At 44.7% G+C, this 16,019-nt stretch overlaps 1 protein-coding gene across 4 annotated transcripts in view; it reads right to left on the bottom strand.

Annotated features, from left to right (window-relative positions):
- Positions 1 to 16,019, bottom strand: part of PDZD2 (PDZ domain containing 2) — a 145,416-nt gene that overhangs the window by 85,558 nt on the left and 43,839 nt on the right. The window contains exon 1 of one of the 4 annotated variants that reach the window (XM_030005546.1): positions 1,218 to 1,251. The exons of the other annotated variants lie outside the window; for them this stretch is intronic. Within the exon in view, the coding sequence (XP_029861406.1) occupies positions 1,218 to 1,240 (23 nt within the window). The 5' untranslated portion in view covers positions 1,241 to 1,251. Of the gene's footprint in view, positions 1 to 1,217; positions 1,252 to 16,019 lie in introns of those variants that run through there. 4 annotated transcript variants of the gene reach the window in all.

Genomic DNA, 16,019 nt, shown 5'->3' with positions numbered 1-16,019 from the left:
CTCCTAATAACTATGGCCGCTTTATACATGCTTCACGATTAGCCATGTTGCCTGGTTAGAATCTCAAAGCTGCTCTTCATTATTGGATTGAACCTGCCTGCAAACAGAGAAGAGATTGATAATACTGCCACTGATTTCAATGCAGGAGCATTCATTACATGACATCCTCCTCCCGGACACATCAAGCCCAGCGGCACAAATTTATGCTGTGCTACTGTGCCAAAGACCCAGAAACCTCCCTCGAGCACACTAACACCAATCCTAGCAGACAGCGTTGGAGTAAACTTGACTGCAAGCACGCTCACGCTTCACACTGGCTCCTAGCATGCAAACTGAAGGCAGTTTTACAACTATCTGCTCTATAAATTAAGAGTGCCTTTAGTTGCTTTGAAAAATAAGAGCTTATTTAGTCAGTACATCGGCTTCTTCAAAGAGCCTTCAAACTAATTAGCCATACTGAGTTACTCTTAAAATACAGAGCTTACATGCAATACTCTTGATAACAGAGCTGGTGCTTTGGTACCAAAGCTATAGAATTAGCACAAACTTCATCAGATGCATTTTCCTATAGGCTTCAAATTATATTTCAAACTGAATATTATCCTTTCCTGCAGTGGATGTGGGAATTCACTTAATTCATTTGTAAGTTCAAAGCAATAATAATTTTTAGCCCATGTGCAGATCAAGAGTTTGAATATTCAACAGTGAGAGCCAGCGCGAGGGGATGGAAGACAGACACACAAGAGAAGACACTGAAAACAAAAACAAGAGCTGCAGTAAAGAAATAAAGAAGGTAAAAAAATAGTTGCTGTACTACAGATGAGCCGTACAGCTGTTCCAGATCAACTTGGGGGGGGGGGGGGGGGTACGGGGGGGGGTAGGGAGGATGAGTTGCTTAATTTATTGTAATTTAATGCAAAGGGCACACTAGCCAGAGGCAAACCCTCCCTCATAGATGCAGATAGGCTGTCAAGCAAAACAAAGTTTACCCCCCACAAGATATGCAAAGCCCAGAGAACCAGACTGCAAGGCTCACAAATTTTAATTCCAAGAGCTTCTGCCCATCCCTGCTTCTTACGGAGCGGGTTTATTTGGCAGATAAGCCTTTGCTACTTATAAAAAAAAAAAAAAAATCAAAGGCAACAGCATCACAGGAAAAGAAATTTCCTTTCCCCTTTTGACTTCCATTCATCTGCTTTACATGTAGGTTTACTTACAGTGGAGACCAGCAGGTATGCATCCGAGGGCTCAGCTCCCGCTCCCGCTCCCTCTCCTCCTCCTCCTCCTCCATCACCTGCCCCACCCACAGCACCCCAGCTCTTCCAGCTCACTTCCCTCCCCGAGGGAATTGTCATCCCTTGCTCCAAAGGTGTTACAAATCACGTTTCTGAATTTCAGAGCAGAACCTGGCAGCGACTTCAGGAAGAAAGATGCAAGCCCCGACAGAGAGGGGAAACCAAAAATTCCCATTACAAATCATCACAACTACTTCATTATTAGCTTATAACATGTCATACAGCTAATTTCCTTCCCCTCCCCTTGCTAAACTTTCATTGAAGGTATCGATTGGACTTGTCAGCATGTTCTCGCATAAGACTGAATTCAATTAAAGGAAACACAACCAACAAGGTATTGGATGTCTGCTTAAAAATAACAAGTAGCAACATGCACAGGCAGTCTGTATAACCCAAAAGAAGGATGTTCCATAATGTATTTTGTAACTGCTATCTGCACAGAAAAAGCCAGAACTAGACTTTAACCAGCAACTGTCTGCAAGTAGCAGGACAGCAGCAGAGTACAACAACTACTGAATCTTATTTCACACGCTGGATCAGAGTTTAATCTGAGCAGCAGCCACATAAATCCAGAGGGGCTCTATTAAAAACCAGTGCAGTGACTCATCCCATGGAGAGAAGCATAAATTCAGACTCTGGGCTTCTATATATTCCTTAAGAAAGCCTTTTGTTTAGCAACAAGAATTTCTTTGTTGGAGAAGCAGGGGGCTGGATCACATCCCTGCTTCAGGACATTTCTGCTCTTCTAGCAACACAGAAGGGCATTAGACAGCCCACATGCAATGCCAGAGAAATATTAGCTGTACGTGTGTATGCCAAGCAACTCCACCATGGGCACTTTAACATAGTGCTATTTTCAATCTTCCCAAAACAGCTATGGCAACCCTACAGCAGCCCTAAGGCCGTCCTAATCCACTCCAGCAGCAAAACCTTGACAACCCCTCACCCTCTCCCCAAAAAAATCAACGGGCACTTTGCCACCTGCCCCGCAAGATGGGGATTTCCTTCCCGGAGCACAGTGATGGCTCAGAGCCACGGCTGCTCCTTCAGAGGCCTCCGGGAAGCTTTGCCAAGAAGAGCACGGGGTCTTTTTTCAGACACGTGCCACCGCTCACCGGGAGGCACAAGACTGTCCTCGCCACCAGCCAGGACAGGAGCCCTCCACCCCGACACCCAGCACAGCAACAAGGGACCCAGGGACTTACTGCTTCCACTTACTTCTCGCTAAATACCAACCTTCTGCGGCAATGAGGTGTGGGGTTTTTTCCACCCAAATTAAAGCAATTCAGCATAACAGCAACTTCTTTGAAGACAGAAATATCTCCCCCCCCCCGCCCCCCGCCCAACCCTACCTAGAGGCCTTTGTGTTCAAAGATATAGCCAATTTGTGGGTCCTATTTGCTGGCATTTACTCAGACGAGAGGCATCAAAACACACCGTCTCCATTTGCTGTGCTCATGGAAGTCGCACACAGCAGATAATCTCAACAAATTGCCGCCGAGCACAATAACAGACACTTTAGCAGCAACATGCACCTCAGAAACAGAAGACCCATATCTGTCTTAATCACCATTATGCCCTGTTTCCATGACAATGATTACACCCCACCATTATGCATTAGGACTGAAGTATTAAAAACACAACCAGAAACATAACCAAAACCACAGGATGGGCACCTGTTGATCCTCTCCTTTTAAGCTGGTGCTATATTGATGCCGAGGCACTATTAACAGCTTCACCTGTTATATGCAGCATCCTAAAATTAGCCTGCTACAGCCTTTACTCTGAAATATGGTAGCACTTACTCTCCCATGAACAATTTTTCTTTGGCTGGGATACTTGCTCTCACACCGATCAAATATAAGAACATACACACATACAGATACAATGCAGAAACTCTCCTCATATGGATGCCATACAAGTACCATATGTTTTATGCATCAGATCGGGATGAAGTCATAAACATGACTGAGATACTACAGCGCCCACACATATGTAACATATATTAGAAGCAAACGCTATGTAATATTAATGGACAAAATTCTGCAATGTGCTGGGGGACTGGTTTTGGTTACCTATCAGTTTGGGTGCCAGGTCAAAGTCTGGGGTCTGGAGATGCTTAATAGAATAGCTATTAAATCTAAGATACTAGAGGATGTAAGATTTGGCATTTAATGTAGGATGACAACAATACAGATATTAATTAAAGTTTTAGGGTAGTTAAAAATCCAACAAAATGGTTATCAAACTCTGAAAGTTTGATTAAATCTGTTGTATCCTACTGGATTTTGCACCTGCCCTTCACATACATGAAATGCATACACTCCGTGCAGTAAAACACAAAGCCTTTTACTACCTCGACGGCACTGAGCCAGTACCAGATCTGTCGTCTCATCATGTTGTTTGCAAACTTGTGTTTCGTTTGACCAAGCAGAATCGCACCGCTAATGCAGTTACTGCATTTTTCATGCAAGACACTACATGTTCCCAAAAACAGAGCTGGCCTAAGCTGCCTGTGTCACCAGAAGGCAAGAGGGGACAAGGGGCAGCACTGTCCTCACAAAGCCCTCCTTGTAACGACTCTGACTAAAGCCCCTCACTTTGGGGAAGTTTTTGGCAAGGACCCTATAGAAATGCGCTGGCAAACAGCAGAGGAAGATGTTGTCAGCTCTCCAGATGTTCCTGCCCCTTGAAAATCCCAAATGTATCTTCCAGCGTAGAGGTTACCCTTCCTCTCCAAATGTTTTTCTCCCTCAATCCCAGCAGTGTTTTCACATTTTTTGCAAGGGAAGAGAGGCACAAGTTCTTCTTTCCTTCTCTATTTCTCCTAAATACATAAGCGGACATCAGGGAAGTGAGGCAGCTCCTTGTTCAAGCAAGGAGAACACAAAGCCAAAGCATGAAGCCAACTATTTCATCAATACTCTTTGATTTAATTAGCTTTGGACCATGCTCAAAGCCGATGCCTTAGAAGAGTCGCCACAGGCAAAATTCAGTTTGCAAGAGGGATTACTTTCACCATCTGAGAAATAAAAAAAGACATAAACCCTGGAGGGACTGAGGACGAATTTACCACCTAGAGAGACTTGCCTTCAGCAAAGCAACAATCGGATGACTTACCTAATAGTTGAAACCCTATGAAGGAAACAGCCACCACACCAAATTTATTGATATATTTTGTGCCATTTCAGTTTTGTGTTTCAACTTAGTTAACACATTCTTCTTATTTTCCTTCTGCACCCTCCTAAGTCAGTTCTTTGGATAGGAAGGCAGAGATGGGGCCTCAGCAGTAGTGCCTGGTAGCCCCCAGCATAAACTTCCAGCTTCCTCTGAAATGGGTCGCAAAAGCCATTTGCTGTGCATAAAAGCTTGTCACCTCCTCTAGTTTATTAAATATTATCTAATAATCAAGATCTTCAAGCATATATATGAAGCAGAGCTGTTAAGAGAATATCTCACTACTATCTACCATATTTTAAGGTCTATTTACCCTCGCCAATATACATATATTAATCCTAATGTATTGGATCCAGACCAGAAGCTAAAAGCCAGGACATGAGCCTTGAAGTAGCAGTCTGAATACAAGTCCAAACTTGGCAGTTTAAACTCATATATAATCATCATTACTCAAACTCAATGAAGGGAGGGCAGACCCGAAATCCCTATTAGATTTACTGACTTAACAATTTACTCAGTTTACTAATTTCTTTAGTACATTTACTGACCCTGTCACAAAGGATTTGAAAAGGAGGTCCTTAACCTACGGAAACGATGACTGCAGTTGAACACTTCCTCTATATCATCAATGACACCTCCAAGAAGGGTCAACCACCCCTGCAGACTCGTGTGCCAGACCCTGCATTTCATCCTCAAACGAGCAGTGAAGCCTGCAGTGGAAACTCAGTGGAAGTTAGGAGCTGGCAAGGGTCTCCCCACTCATCCCATTGTACCCTGTTACACACTACTCGGTGTCTGCTAACACATCCCTGGCACCCACATCACAGAGGTTTCTCACTGCTGGTCAAAAATACGCATGACAGAGAGCGCTTAATGAGTTCAATGTGAAATAAATTAATCCAAATCACGACCTCACAGCATCAACAGTAAATTAATCTCTTACACCAAAGCAATGCAAGGAGGATACAGCTGGAAAACCAGAGCCTCTCTGGGCACTTATTGCTGAGTCCCCCACTGCAGACACTGAGGGCAAGCCCAGCTTTTGGATGTGCTCCGCCCTGCAGCAGCCAGGACCATGCACAACTTGCACCCCTGAAATTCAGCTCCATCTTCCAGCTTTGACGCCGTCTGAGGAGCACCAGGAGCAGCTCCTGGTGCTGCCCGGCTGCCCTTTAATCCCCTCGCAGGAGGGCAAGCAAGGTGTGAGCATGGCACCGTGAAGAGCTCTGGTCTCAAAGGGCCGCTGCAGAGGTGTGACACAGAAGATGTAGGGGCACCTGCGGCTCCACCAGGGTCCTGACCACCAGCTCTGCTCCCGAGCGAGCAATGGGAAACCCCCCCCCATCCTGCAATGCTACATGAAGTGTTACTGGAAGTATCTGCCACTTTTGCTCAGACCAACCTCTTCGGTGTTTGGAAAATGAGAAGCTCTTAAGCATCTCCAGATTACCCGACCAGGGCTGATGTAGATAAGCTGTGGAACAACCAGGCTCTGCCCTCACCAAAGCCACTACCAACACCAGGAGAGCTCTGCAAAGCAGCCAACACTGATTGCAGGCAGGAGACCCACCATGCCCACTTCTGCCTAAACCTGCCTGTACAAGAAGGGACTAGGAAAGAATCAATCACCTTTTATTTTCAGGCTCACACATTATCTTTACTTGCAAGTAGATAGTAAGGTCAAACCATGACTAGGCAAAAGGCAGTTAGAGGAAATTAAAAAAAGAGATACCCTCCCTGGTAACCAAATGAAGGTAATAAAAACAATACCTGATTCATAAAGTGAGAAATGTGACCATCTGGGGGGGAGGGAAATCACAGCCAACTCTGAAGTGCAGAGAACGTGGGAAAACCCAACTATTTCAGACTTGCCTAGCACATAAGAATTGCTTTTTTCTGCTTTAAAAGCAGCATTGCTTTCACCACCAACGTGACCAGCAGTTACAAAAGGAGAAATCTCAACAACAAAATGCTGAACTATGCCATGTCAAAGGGCTGCTGTGCTGTCCCACGCCAGTGATACTCAGAGCTGCCCATTCCCATCCACAGCCGCTGCTTGCAGGACAGAACAAAAGCCATGTCCCTAACCGGGTATGCAGAAGGAGAGACAATAGCGCTCATAAAAACCCATGTAAAGCTTTTTAGTGAGATTTCTGGTCTGGGATCTGATCTGATCCGCCCCTTAAAAGTCAGGCTTTAACCAGCTGCGCAGTTTGTTGGCATACTACCATTTTAGTATTAACCCTTTAAATTATCCACCCAAGCACGCTTGCTGCATCCTCCTGTCCCCCCACCACCAGGCAGAGGGGTGCTGACCCCATGCTCTGCCCCATATGTGTACACAACATCGAAACATTTTCATATAAGGTATCATGCCTGTATGCAAATCAGCAGAAACTGCCCTCACCTCATCTGTTGAGGCTTTTTCGTCGGTCTGTTTTTACTTGGCCTCTTCATAGTCTTGTTAGTGGCCAAGAAAGCTGCCTGCCCATAGCAGCTGGGCACGATGAGTCAGGGCACATGAATGTCTTTTAACCCTTTTCCACCTGTGTGCTGGGAGTATTGGCTGCTCAGCTGATTGCAGCTGGGATTAGCTCTCCCTGTGGAGGAAAACTCAGGCATTCCCACCAAGGTCAAACCTTCCCAATTTGCAACTCCCTTGAGCAGGATTTAAAAAAAAAAAAAAAAACAAAACAAACCAGGAAAAAGAAAGAAAAATAAGAAAAATAAAGAGACAAGCCTCCAACACAAAGTAGACTTTCCAAATGACTAACAAAGAAATGCAGCCATCAGAGCACAACACGTATTGTGATAGCGCAGCACACAATACAATATATATTGAGCACACATCAGAGCCTTAGCCAGCTTTACACTTTGCAGAGCCCACAACTTTTGAATTCAATAAAATAATAAGCACCCTGACATTAATGCAGTCATCGATGCTAAATAAAGCCAAGCACAGTTGTGCTCCTTTGATCAGACTTTTCATAAAGGCAGTATAAATAGCATTGCTGCTTTTCCATATCTTAAGAGGCTTTTACACTTGGAAAGTGTTACGGGGACACACCAGGAAAATAAGCAGCGTTTTGTTTCTTTTTCCTTTTGGTTTTTTTGTTGTTGTTGTTGTTTTTCAAACTGTAGAGAGAAAAGTTAAACAACTGACTCCCAAAGATCCAAACAATGTGTTTACATAAGCATTTATAAAATGAAAAAGCAAGTTACTCCACATTCACATATTCTGCGCTGCTGCCAAGTGTCTCAACAGACTAACGTCCTTGGAGATACAGACTTGCGCTATAATGTTTCTGTCCAAAGCATTTTAATTTAAAAAGCCGAATACAAAGAAAAAAACCCACAGCCAGCTGCACAGCGGTGATCCCTGGTCTGAAGCAAAGCACAGGGTTTGGGTTTGTTCGGGTCAACGTTGCTGCTTCCTTGCCGGCACCACGAAGGCAGGTATCGACTGAACGGCTCCTGCATCCTCAAGGTTTTTAGCAACCTGTGCTGTTACCTGGCCCACATGAACTCAGAGAGCAACCTGCAGGCCCCTGCGGCCGTTGGCCGGGCAGGATTCCCACGCTCTCCTGATCCCCCAGCTCCACTCAGCACAGCCTCCACAAACTCCCAGCAACTCCAGCTTCTTCAGAAATACCAGCACCTGGCGATGCTAGCCAGCTTAGGTCCTCAAGCCATGCTGCTCTCTTTCCACATAGACTTTCCACAGGTTTTCACAACCCCCCAGTAATTCAGTTAGCGCTGGGAAAAAATTTACCAAACCATCAACTTAAAGTTTTGCATCTCAAAACTAGATGTACCCATGTGTGTGTTTTATGGCAGGGGTTATCACTTGGCCTCACACATGCTATGCAGTAGTCTGACCCAGCTTTATCTCGTTAAACCCATTTCTACCAATTAGCGAAAAAACATTTACTTCTGTAACAATTAATACTTACAGCCCTTAGCCTTCCAGTTCACAATGCTCTACAGGCATCCTTAAATCCTTATCTCCCGAGGCACACGTGCTCCTGAAAAAAGCTGTTTTCATGAAGGTGGTATTTTAAAATCCTACCATAAACAGAAATCAAATTTAATTACAAAATGGAGATGTTTTACAGTTACCATGACTAAATATATCAGCCCCTATCAGGGAGTGTTGGAGCCCCTGACACTGATTAGTATTTTGATCCAAGTTAAACACGGGCTACTCAGGCAAAGAGACCCAAAGGAGCGCAACAGTGAAAATCCTTCAGACACCTCAATACTATCGATTTTTAAAAAGTCAGGCCCCAACTGATTCTGGGTAAATCACACAAAAAGGCCCCAACATGGCAAGGAAACAAATCTGGGTTTCCCTGTCTCACCCGAGCACCGTGCTACTTGGCTAGCACCTTACAGCACACCAAGTGCTGGGAGCACACAAAGGATCTGAAATGAGCATCCGAGTCCCTTCCTGACCCAATGGATTAAGGCAGCATCAGGGGAATATGGAGACAAGGATGTTATTTCCTCTCAAACACCTCCGAGTTGCTATATTCGCTATCTCATTTTCTCACCTCTTGCCCCCAGCCATGAGTCCCCTGTCCCCAGGACCCACACCCCAAGGCAGACTGGTCTCCCCTCCAGCAGCAAAAAATACCTCCAGGCCTTGACAAGGATGGAAGGAGAGACCTTTTTGCATAAAGTGTGAGAGTCCAAAACACAACTAATGACAAAAAAACCCAACTCACAAAGTGCATAAAGTCTCCGGTCTCAGACTGAGCCTGGAAGGGATACACTGCTGCAGGGGCTCCCGAGAGCAGCCCTACACCACGGCAACTCAGCCACTGGTTTAGCTAAGAAAACTTCTCTCAGGAGCAAAATTTCAGAGATGCACAGCCCTGCGAGCTGCCTGTCATGACTTTCGCTTTACCCCATACTTGTGGGTAACCATCCTTTTACAACGTAAGTCCCAAGAGCTTTTTTCCCCAAGAGCAACTTTTCCATTGTCAGTCCTCTAACAATGCTTTTTTTTTTTTTCTATTATTTTTACAAAAGCTTTATAATCCTCTGCTTTTTCATCTCAGTGGAAACACTATATGGCAGCTTTAAACTTTTCTTTCTTTAAACCCAGCACTCCCTCCTCAGCTATAATCCTCCTACTGGAAAGATTGGTTTGCAAGTCCCTGCCTCCAGGCAGCAACATCACAGCACCAATTACAGACCCCAAAATCCAATCAAACACCCTCATCTTTTAGCTCAATAGCCATGACTTTAATTGCATGACAATAACAACAGGAAAATTAAGTGACAATTTGCAGTTATAAACTGCTCCCAACCCACGCCATTCCTAGGTTCAGCCTGCTTCATCTGTGGCCCCAGGGTCCTTTGAACTCTGGGGATGGCACATCTGAAAGCACCAAAATGACTTTGACAACGGTGTCCCATTTTTAAACTCTCCCTGGCACACGGGCTTCTGAGACCTTTTGGACTTTTGATCATCCTCCAGCTCAGTCTGGCTTTTCTTCCTCCCTCCAATTTTATCTGTGACGGCAAACGTTTAGTAACTACAGGAACACGTTCACAGTCTTGCATTTTCTTTGTAGCACAACATGAACAGTGCCTGTATAACTAAAATGGTAGAATTTTAGCTCTAAAAATTCAAACTAAATTTTAGCTAATTCTGTAAAATCAGAACACAAGAATTTTTTGTCGAGGCATAAAAAGAGAGCAAGTTACCAGTGCCTGAAAAGTTGGATTAGCCTTCTCCTCAAAAAATCAGGGAAAGATATTCAGTGATGATGTAGTCAATACAATTTTGCAATGGATGAAAAATACAAACCCCCTCCTTTTCTAAAAACTGCAGTGAAGTCAGAGGAACTGCCTCCATCCAGAACAAATCAATGACACACCCTGAAATCAGGCAACTCCAAAAGCAGAGCTTTGGTCAGTCGGCTGCGGACGTAGGGGAAAGCTGCAAAGTTCAACTCGGGATCCCATTAGTCCCAGCTATGCTTCAGGTCTGCCATTCTCTTGCAGAAAATACAGGGTGGAAAAAAGCCTATGTGGAGTTCCCTGTCTTCTCCCTCCTCCATGGTACAGTCCAGCCCCAGGTATTTTCATTTCTATAACACAAATAATCCCTCGTCGGTGCAGTGTCATTTCTAGGCAGCACCGGGTACAGCTCTGCTGCACAACTGCATCTGCACACATACAGACAAGGCTTCCCCAGGTGCCTTCCTCCCTGCATCCTTGAATAACCAGGCACCAGGGCCTCCCTTGACTGGAGCACCACTGTATCTCCAAGCTGTACCCACAGCCCACAAAAGCCCTGAAATCACCATAGGTGGGAAGCAAAAACTAATCCCCAGCATCCAATCCCTTAAAGTTACGGTTTGGCAAAGACTTTTTTCAAGCTACTGATTCGCACTGTGGTTTTTCCTCACAGAAAACAGTTAATAATTGGAAAGGGAGAAGACAGCATTCCTTTAAAAAAAAAAAAAAAAAAAAATCTGGAAAGGAACAGCATGAGATACCGACACAGTTGTTTGAAATCTCTCTCCCAAAACACATAACATGGGAGCCAACTCTTACTTTAACAGCACTGCCCATTTGGAACAACATCGTAAAAACTGGGGGATTTTTTGGCTTTCTTATTTGTACTTCTCTTCTTGCTCTGAGCTCTCATTTTTTTCCTTTACTAGGCAAGAACTTTCACTCTGCACCGTTGACCTGACTTCATTCTTAACTATACGGCAGACAGCTGCATCCCTTGTTGAATCTCTTCCAGTCGTAACAGCAGACTGTACCAGCACCACTCCCTATACTCCCCCCCTCCCTCTCTAGCAATTTGTTGTGCTAATTAATAATCTGTCTTCAGAACAGACAGTAATCAATGAGATCTAATAAACATACACAAACCCCGTATATCACAGCCATTGCCATACTGATGTGGCAAAAGTGCTCCTGATGACACAAATGAGAGCTGGGAACGCTATGATACAGAGATCTCAGATGCACCTATGTTGCAGGCTGAAGAGTCTAAGCTGGCTTTCTACACTCCAACCACAAATGTATGGCCTTGCCCATGGCATAATCTACTCTGCTCTTCAGGCCACAGTTCAGCAAGAAAGGAAATCTAGTCTTAGATCCCATAAAATGGGGTTAAAATTGTGCCAACCACACGATGCCAACAGCCAAGCAACCTGCAGCTCCTGCCAGGTTAATGCCCCTCCATCCCCCCAAAAAACCCTGAAGGGTTAGCTGTATGCTGAAAGGCCTAAGGCCATGATGTCAGGTATCATCTGTCCTGCATATGGTATGAATCCAGTGGAAATTATGTACACTGGCTAGTCTAACAAATGTCCATGCCTGATCTGCATCAAATTGGAAGTGCGAGGTGATGCAGGCATGCACAGATCCAGTATTACTGGTCAGCAATACCTGCCCATAGAAAGGTCTCCCACCTTAATGTGAGGATTCACACATCTACCAAGGCATTTTAGCAGCACAAATAACAGTAACTCCAGGAGAGGTCTCTAGATGCTCCAGCAATGACACAAATGCCAGAGGTTACACCTAACAATGCAATGCAAGACAAAGAACCACCACTGCTCAAAAACAAGCTCTCCTGACAGCATACAAACACAGAAAAATTCTACCAACATCGTTTATTCATGGCCTTGGTTTGACCTGAGCAAAGAGCTCGAGTAAGAACTAAGGAATCTGAGTCTTCATTTTCAAGTGTTAGAAAGCAATCAAAATATTGCCTGGGTTTTTTTGCACATCTCCATTTAAGTAGTCTCTTGTGTGCAGCTTTGCCCCTCTCACACAGCAAATTCAGCTGAAAATGAATCTAGTAAAGAACTATTTGAATCTAGTTCCAAAAGCAACTTCCATAAGGAGATGCTACAGGTTCGGAGAAGGAAACAGTTCAGAAGTCCTCGCTCTTCCTCATTTCTGTATCAGAGTTCAAGGTGAACATTCACACGGGAAGAGATGTCTGCAGTTTCTTTACCCATGAAGTGAAGGATTATTTGTAGTGCCTTCAAATTTTGTTTCGTTTATCAAAGTCATCAAGCATCACCGCATAAAGCCCCACAGGGCTGCAAGTTCTTCAGCTCAGCTCCTTGTCACGTCGTCCCCTACACCTACACTCCGCAACTGCAAAACATCCTTCAGGTAAGACGCAATGGCTGATTTAAAAGCTTCCACCATCAAACAAAGGACATGCAATGAATACAGAAGTGAGGAACCAATTAGTATCGCTGAAGAGATGTTGCCGTTTCACTCTTGAAACCTCCAGCTTTTTATTTGATTGTCAAATTGGGTCTACGCAGCTTCAGTCAAAACATCTTTGTGCTTGTACTCTAAATATCAAGTACATGTAACTAAATCTAACACTTTAAAAAACCCCTCTCTATACTTTGAGCTAAAAGTATAATCACAATGCATCTGGCATTTAAATAAAATAACCATTAGCACAGGAAACACCCAGCATAAAAGTACCAGGTCAAGAAAAGACAGATGAATACAGAGAAGCAGCATGGGATTGGATTTAATGCCATGTTTACTAGGGATCTGCTGCGTTGAGAAATGTAGAGAACTTCCTCTGGCAGGCTGAGCTCAGTTACAGGATTAAAAATGCAGGCTATGACTAAAAAGGGAGATTTAATTATCTGGCTTAATTGGACTAGGAGGAAAACGAGCTCTAGCTTCAAGAAGGCAGCAGACTACTTCAGCAACAGCTAGGACACCTACAGAGCTGTTCAGGCTTGAAGGGTTTTTCATATTTCCCGTTAAAACACACAGGTGTCTTTTCATTAAATAAAGCAATGGAAATGGGCACTGGATTTTAAAAGGAGAAACATGTTACTCTAGATGAATTGGTTCAAACTATACCGAGTCTACAGATTAGCATGAATTAGCCTCTACTGTCAGCAAGTCCTGGCAACACTCCGACCCACCATCAGTGAACAACTCTATAAAATTTCAAGTCACGTTCACAATTATTAACCAAATCACATCCAGAACTGGCACTGGCAGACACAAACCAATCGTAGAAAAATTATCCTCCTCAAAGCAGGCATTACGCCCAACCCTACCACTGACTCATGAAATGCCCTGCAGCAGGTCATTTGATGTTTTTGTGCCTCAATAAAATAAGAATAATACTTTCTCGCCTTCATACTAATTGCCACTTAAGATCTATAGATGAGAAACACTATGGAAGTGATTACTAATAAATCACATCTTGATATTCACAGGCCAAAATTCCCTTTGCTCATCACTCAGCAGTGAATAAGAGCACTTTCCTCTTAAGTTTAATTCAATTTGTTGTGGCTATTTTCACAACAGCCACACTTACTTTCACGGTCACGTAGAGTTTCCGTGATGTCCTTCTCACCAGTGCACACCATTGAAAGAGGCCCACACCTCGGGTCCCCCATAGGGATGTAACTGACAGCCCAGGCTGCTCCAGGTTTCACTGGTCCCTGCACTGGGAAACGATGTCAGTGTATGCCCCACACAGATGTGGACTCCCCGATGGCCTCAGAGCCATGAGGAGATGAGAAACAAACAAGTATTTCACCAAAAAACCAGGCTCGGCTCTCACCCCTTATTAATCCACATGCTAAACTGGATCACCTAAAGCTCAGTGCATCCCCGTGCTCCACACAGGTCACCAGCATTATCCCCGGTGTGCCATGGAGAAACCTGCGATGGGATTACAGTGACTGCCCAAGGCCATACAGCAAATCCACGGCAGAGCTAAGAGCAGAACCAGGATTAGGGCAACCTCAATCAATGCCACCACGGCGCTGTGCCGACATGCTTTCGCACTCCCATCCACGTGCCGGGACCAGGGCGCACGCAGCCGCTCCATCAGCACGCCAGAGAAGTGATGCAATTAAAAATTACAGCCTCCCCAGGGACGTGGGAGAGTCCCTATCACTGGAGGTTTTCAAGATGAGATTGGGCAGGGTGCTAGATAATCTCACCTAGGCTCCCTTTCCCATGAAAGGTTGGACCAGATGACCTTTCGAGGTCCCTTCCAGCCTGGGCTATTCTAAGAAAAGCCAGCCTGGGAGTGCAGCACGGGAGGATTTGTTCTCAGCAGCACTGCACCCTGGACCTGTCTGATGACGTGTCCGCACAAACACTGGTGGCAGCGCAAGGGTAGAGTGAGAAAGCGTGGCCACAACCAAGGGAAAAAGGAGGAGAGACACGACATTACTGTTTCCCTCTGAAAGACTTCTCTGGAGGCTTCAGGAGAAACACCATGTGCTAATCTGTTCCTGAGTTTCTACAGGAAAATAGTAAGTGTGCAAACAGCCCTGCATATTGCTTTCACCAAACAACTGTTCTCCCACTTGTTGTGCTCGCAAAGATGAATCACTGCCTCCTGCAAGCTGTAATTTACTGGGAGGACATCAACCGGCTCTTTGTGGTAGGCAGGTGAAACCAATGCCTCCCCACTTAATTGCCTGTTTTTCTTCAAACTCAAACCTGGTTGACTAGTAGGATCTCACAAGGATTACCAAACCCAAAAGACAGATTTAGTAACTGTCCTGGTTTCGTCTGGGATAGAGTTAATTTTCTTCCTAGTAGCTGGTATAGTGTTATGTTTTGCATTTAGGATGAGAATAATGTTGGTAACACACTGATGTTTAGCTGTTGCTGAGCAGTGCTTACACTAAGTCAAGGACTTTTCTGCTTCTCGTACTGCCCTGCCAGAGCGTAGGCTGGGGGTGCACAAGAAGCTGGGAAGCAACACAGCCAGGACAGCTAACCCCAAGTGACCAAAGGGATATTCCATACCATATGACATCATGCAGAACAATAAAACTGGGGGGAGTTGGGTGGGGGGGAGGCAGTCCGCTGCTCGGGGACTGCCTGGGGATCGGTTAGCAGGTAGTGAGCAACAGCATTGTGCACCACTCATTTTGTATTTTCTTTTATCATTATTATTTTTTCCCTTCCTTCTCTGTCCTATTAAACTGTCTTTATCTCAACCCATGAGTTTTACCTTTTTTCCGATTCTTTTCCCCACCCCACTGGGGGGGAGTGAACGAATGGCTGTGTGGTGTTCAGCTGCTTGCTGGGTTAAAGCACAACAGTAAGACGCTACCTGGCTAAGACATCACCCAGGGAAAAACAAGACACCTTTGGAGGAGTTCCTTAAATTCAAAAGCTTTGGTTTGCTCCCTTTCCTAGCCCCTCCAAATGACCCGATTCCCAAGAAACAAGATCTAGCCTTTGCCAAGAAAACCTTTATTGCCAAAGGTCTCAATGTGGGCCGAGGAGGCATGACTCGGATCAGATGCAACAAAGGAACATCAACAGCTAATTAATAGGATGCATGTAGCTTCCCTCTCATAAAAAAGCAAAATCTACACTATGAAACAGAAAACATTTGGATTCAGGCTTTAACAACATCCTCCCATGCAATTGTCCATGAGCAAGTGCCCCAACCACAGAGCTACTACAGAGAAATCCAGGTGTGACCTCCTCCAACCATTTTTTTTTTTTTTTTTAATTAAAGAGTGGCCACAAGAGCTTACCTGCACA

This window comes from Aquila chrysaetos, chromosome Z (genome assembly GCF_900496995.4).
Source record: "Aquila chrysaetos chrysaetos chromosome Z, bAquChr1.4, whole genome shotgun sequence".
Taxonomy (NCBI): domain Eukaryota; kingdom Metazoa; phylum Chordata; class Aves; order Accipitriformes; family Accipitridae; genus Aquila; species Aquila chrysaetos.
Note: the sequence above shows the minus strand (reverse complement) of the source record. Positions and strands in the feature narration are given on the sequence as shown.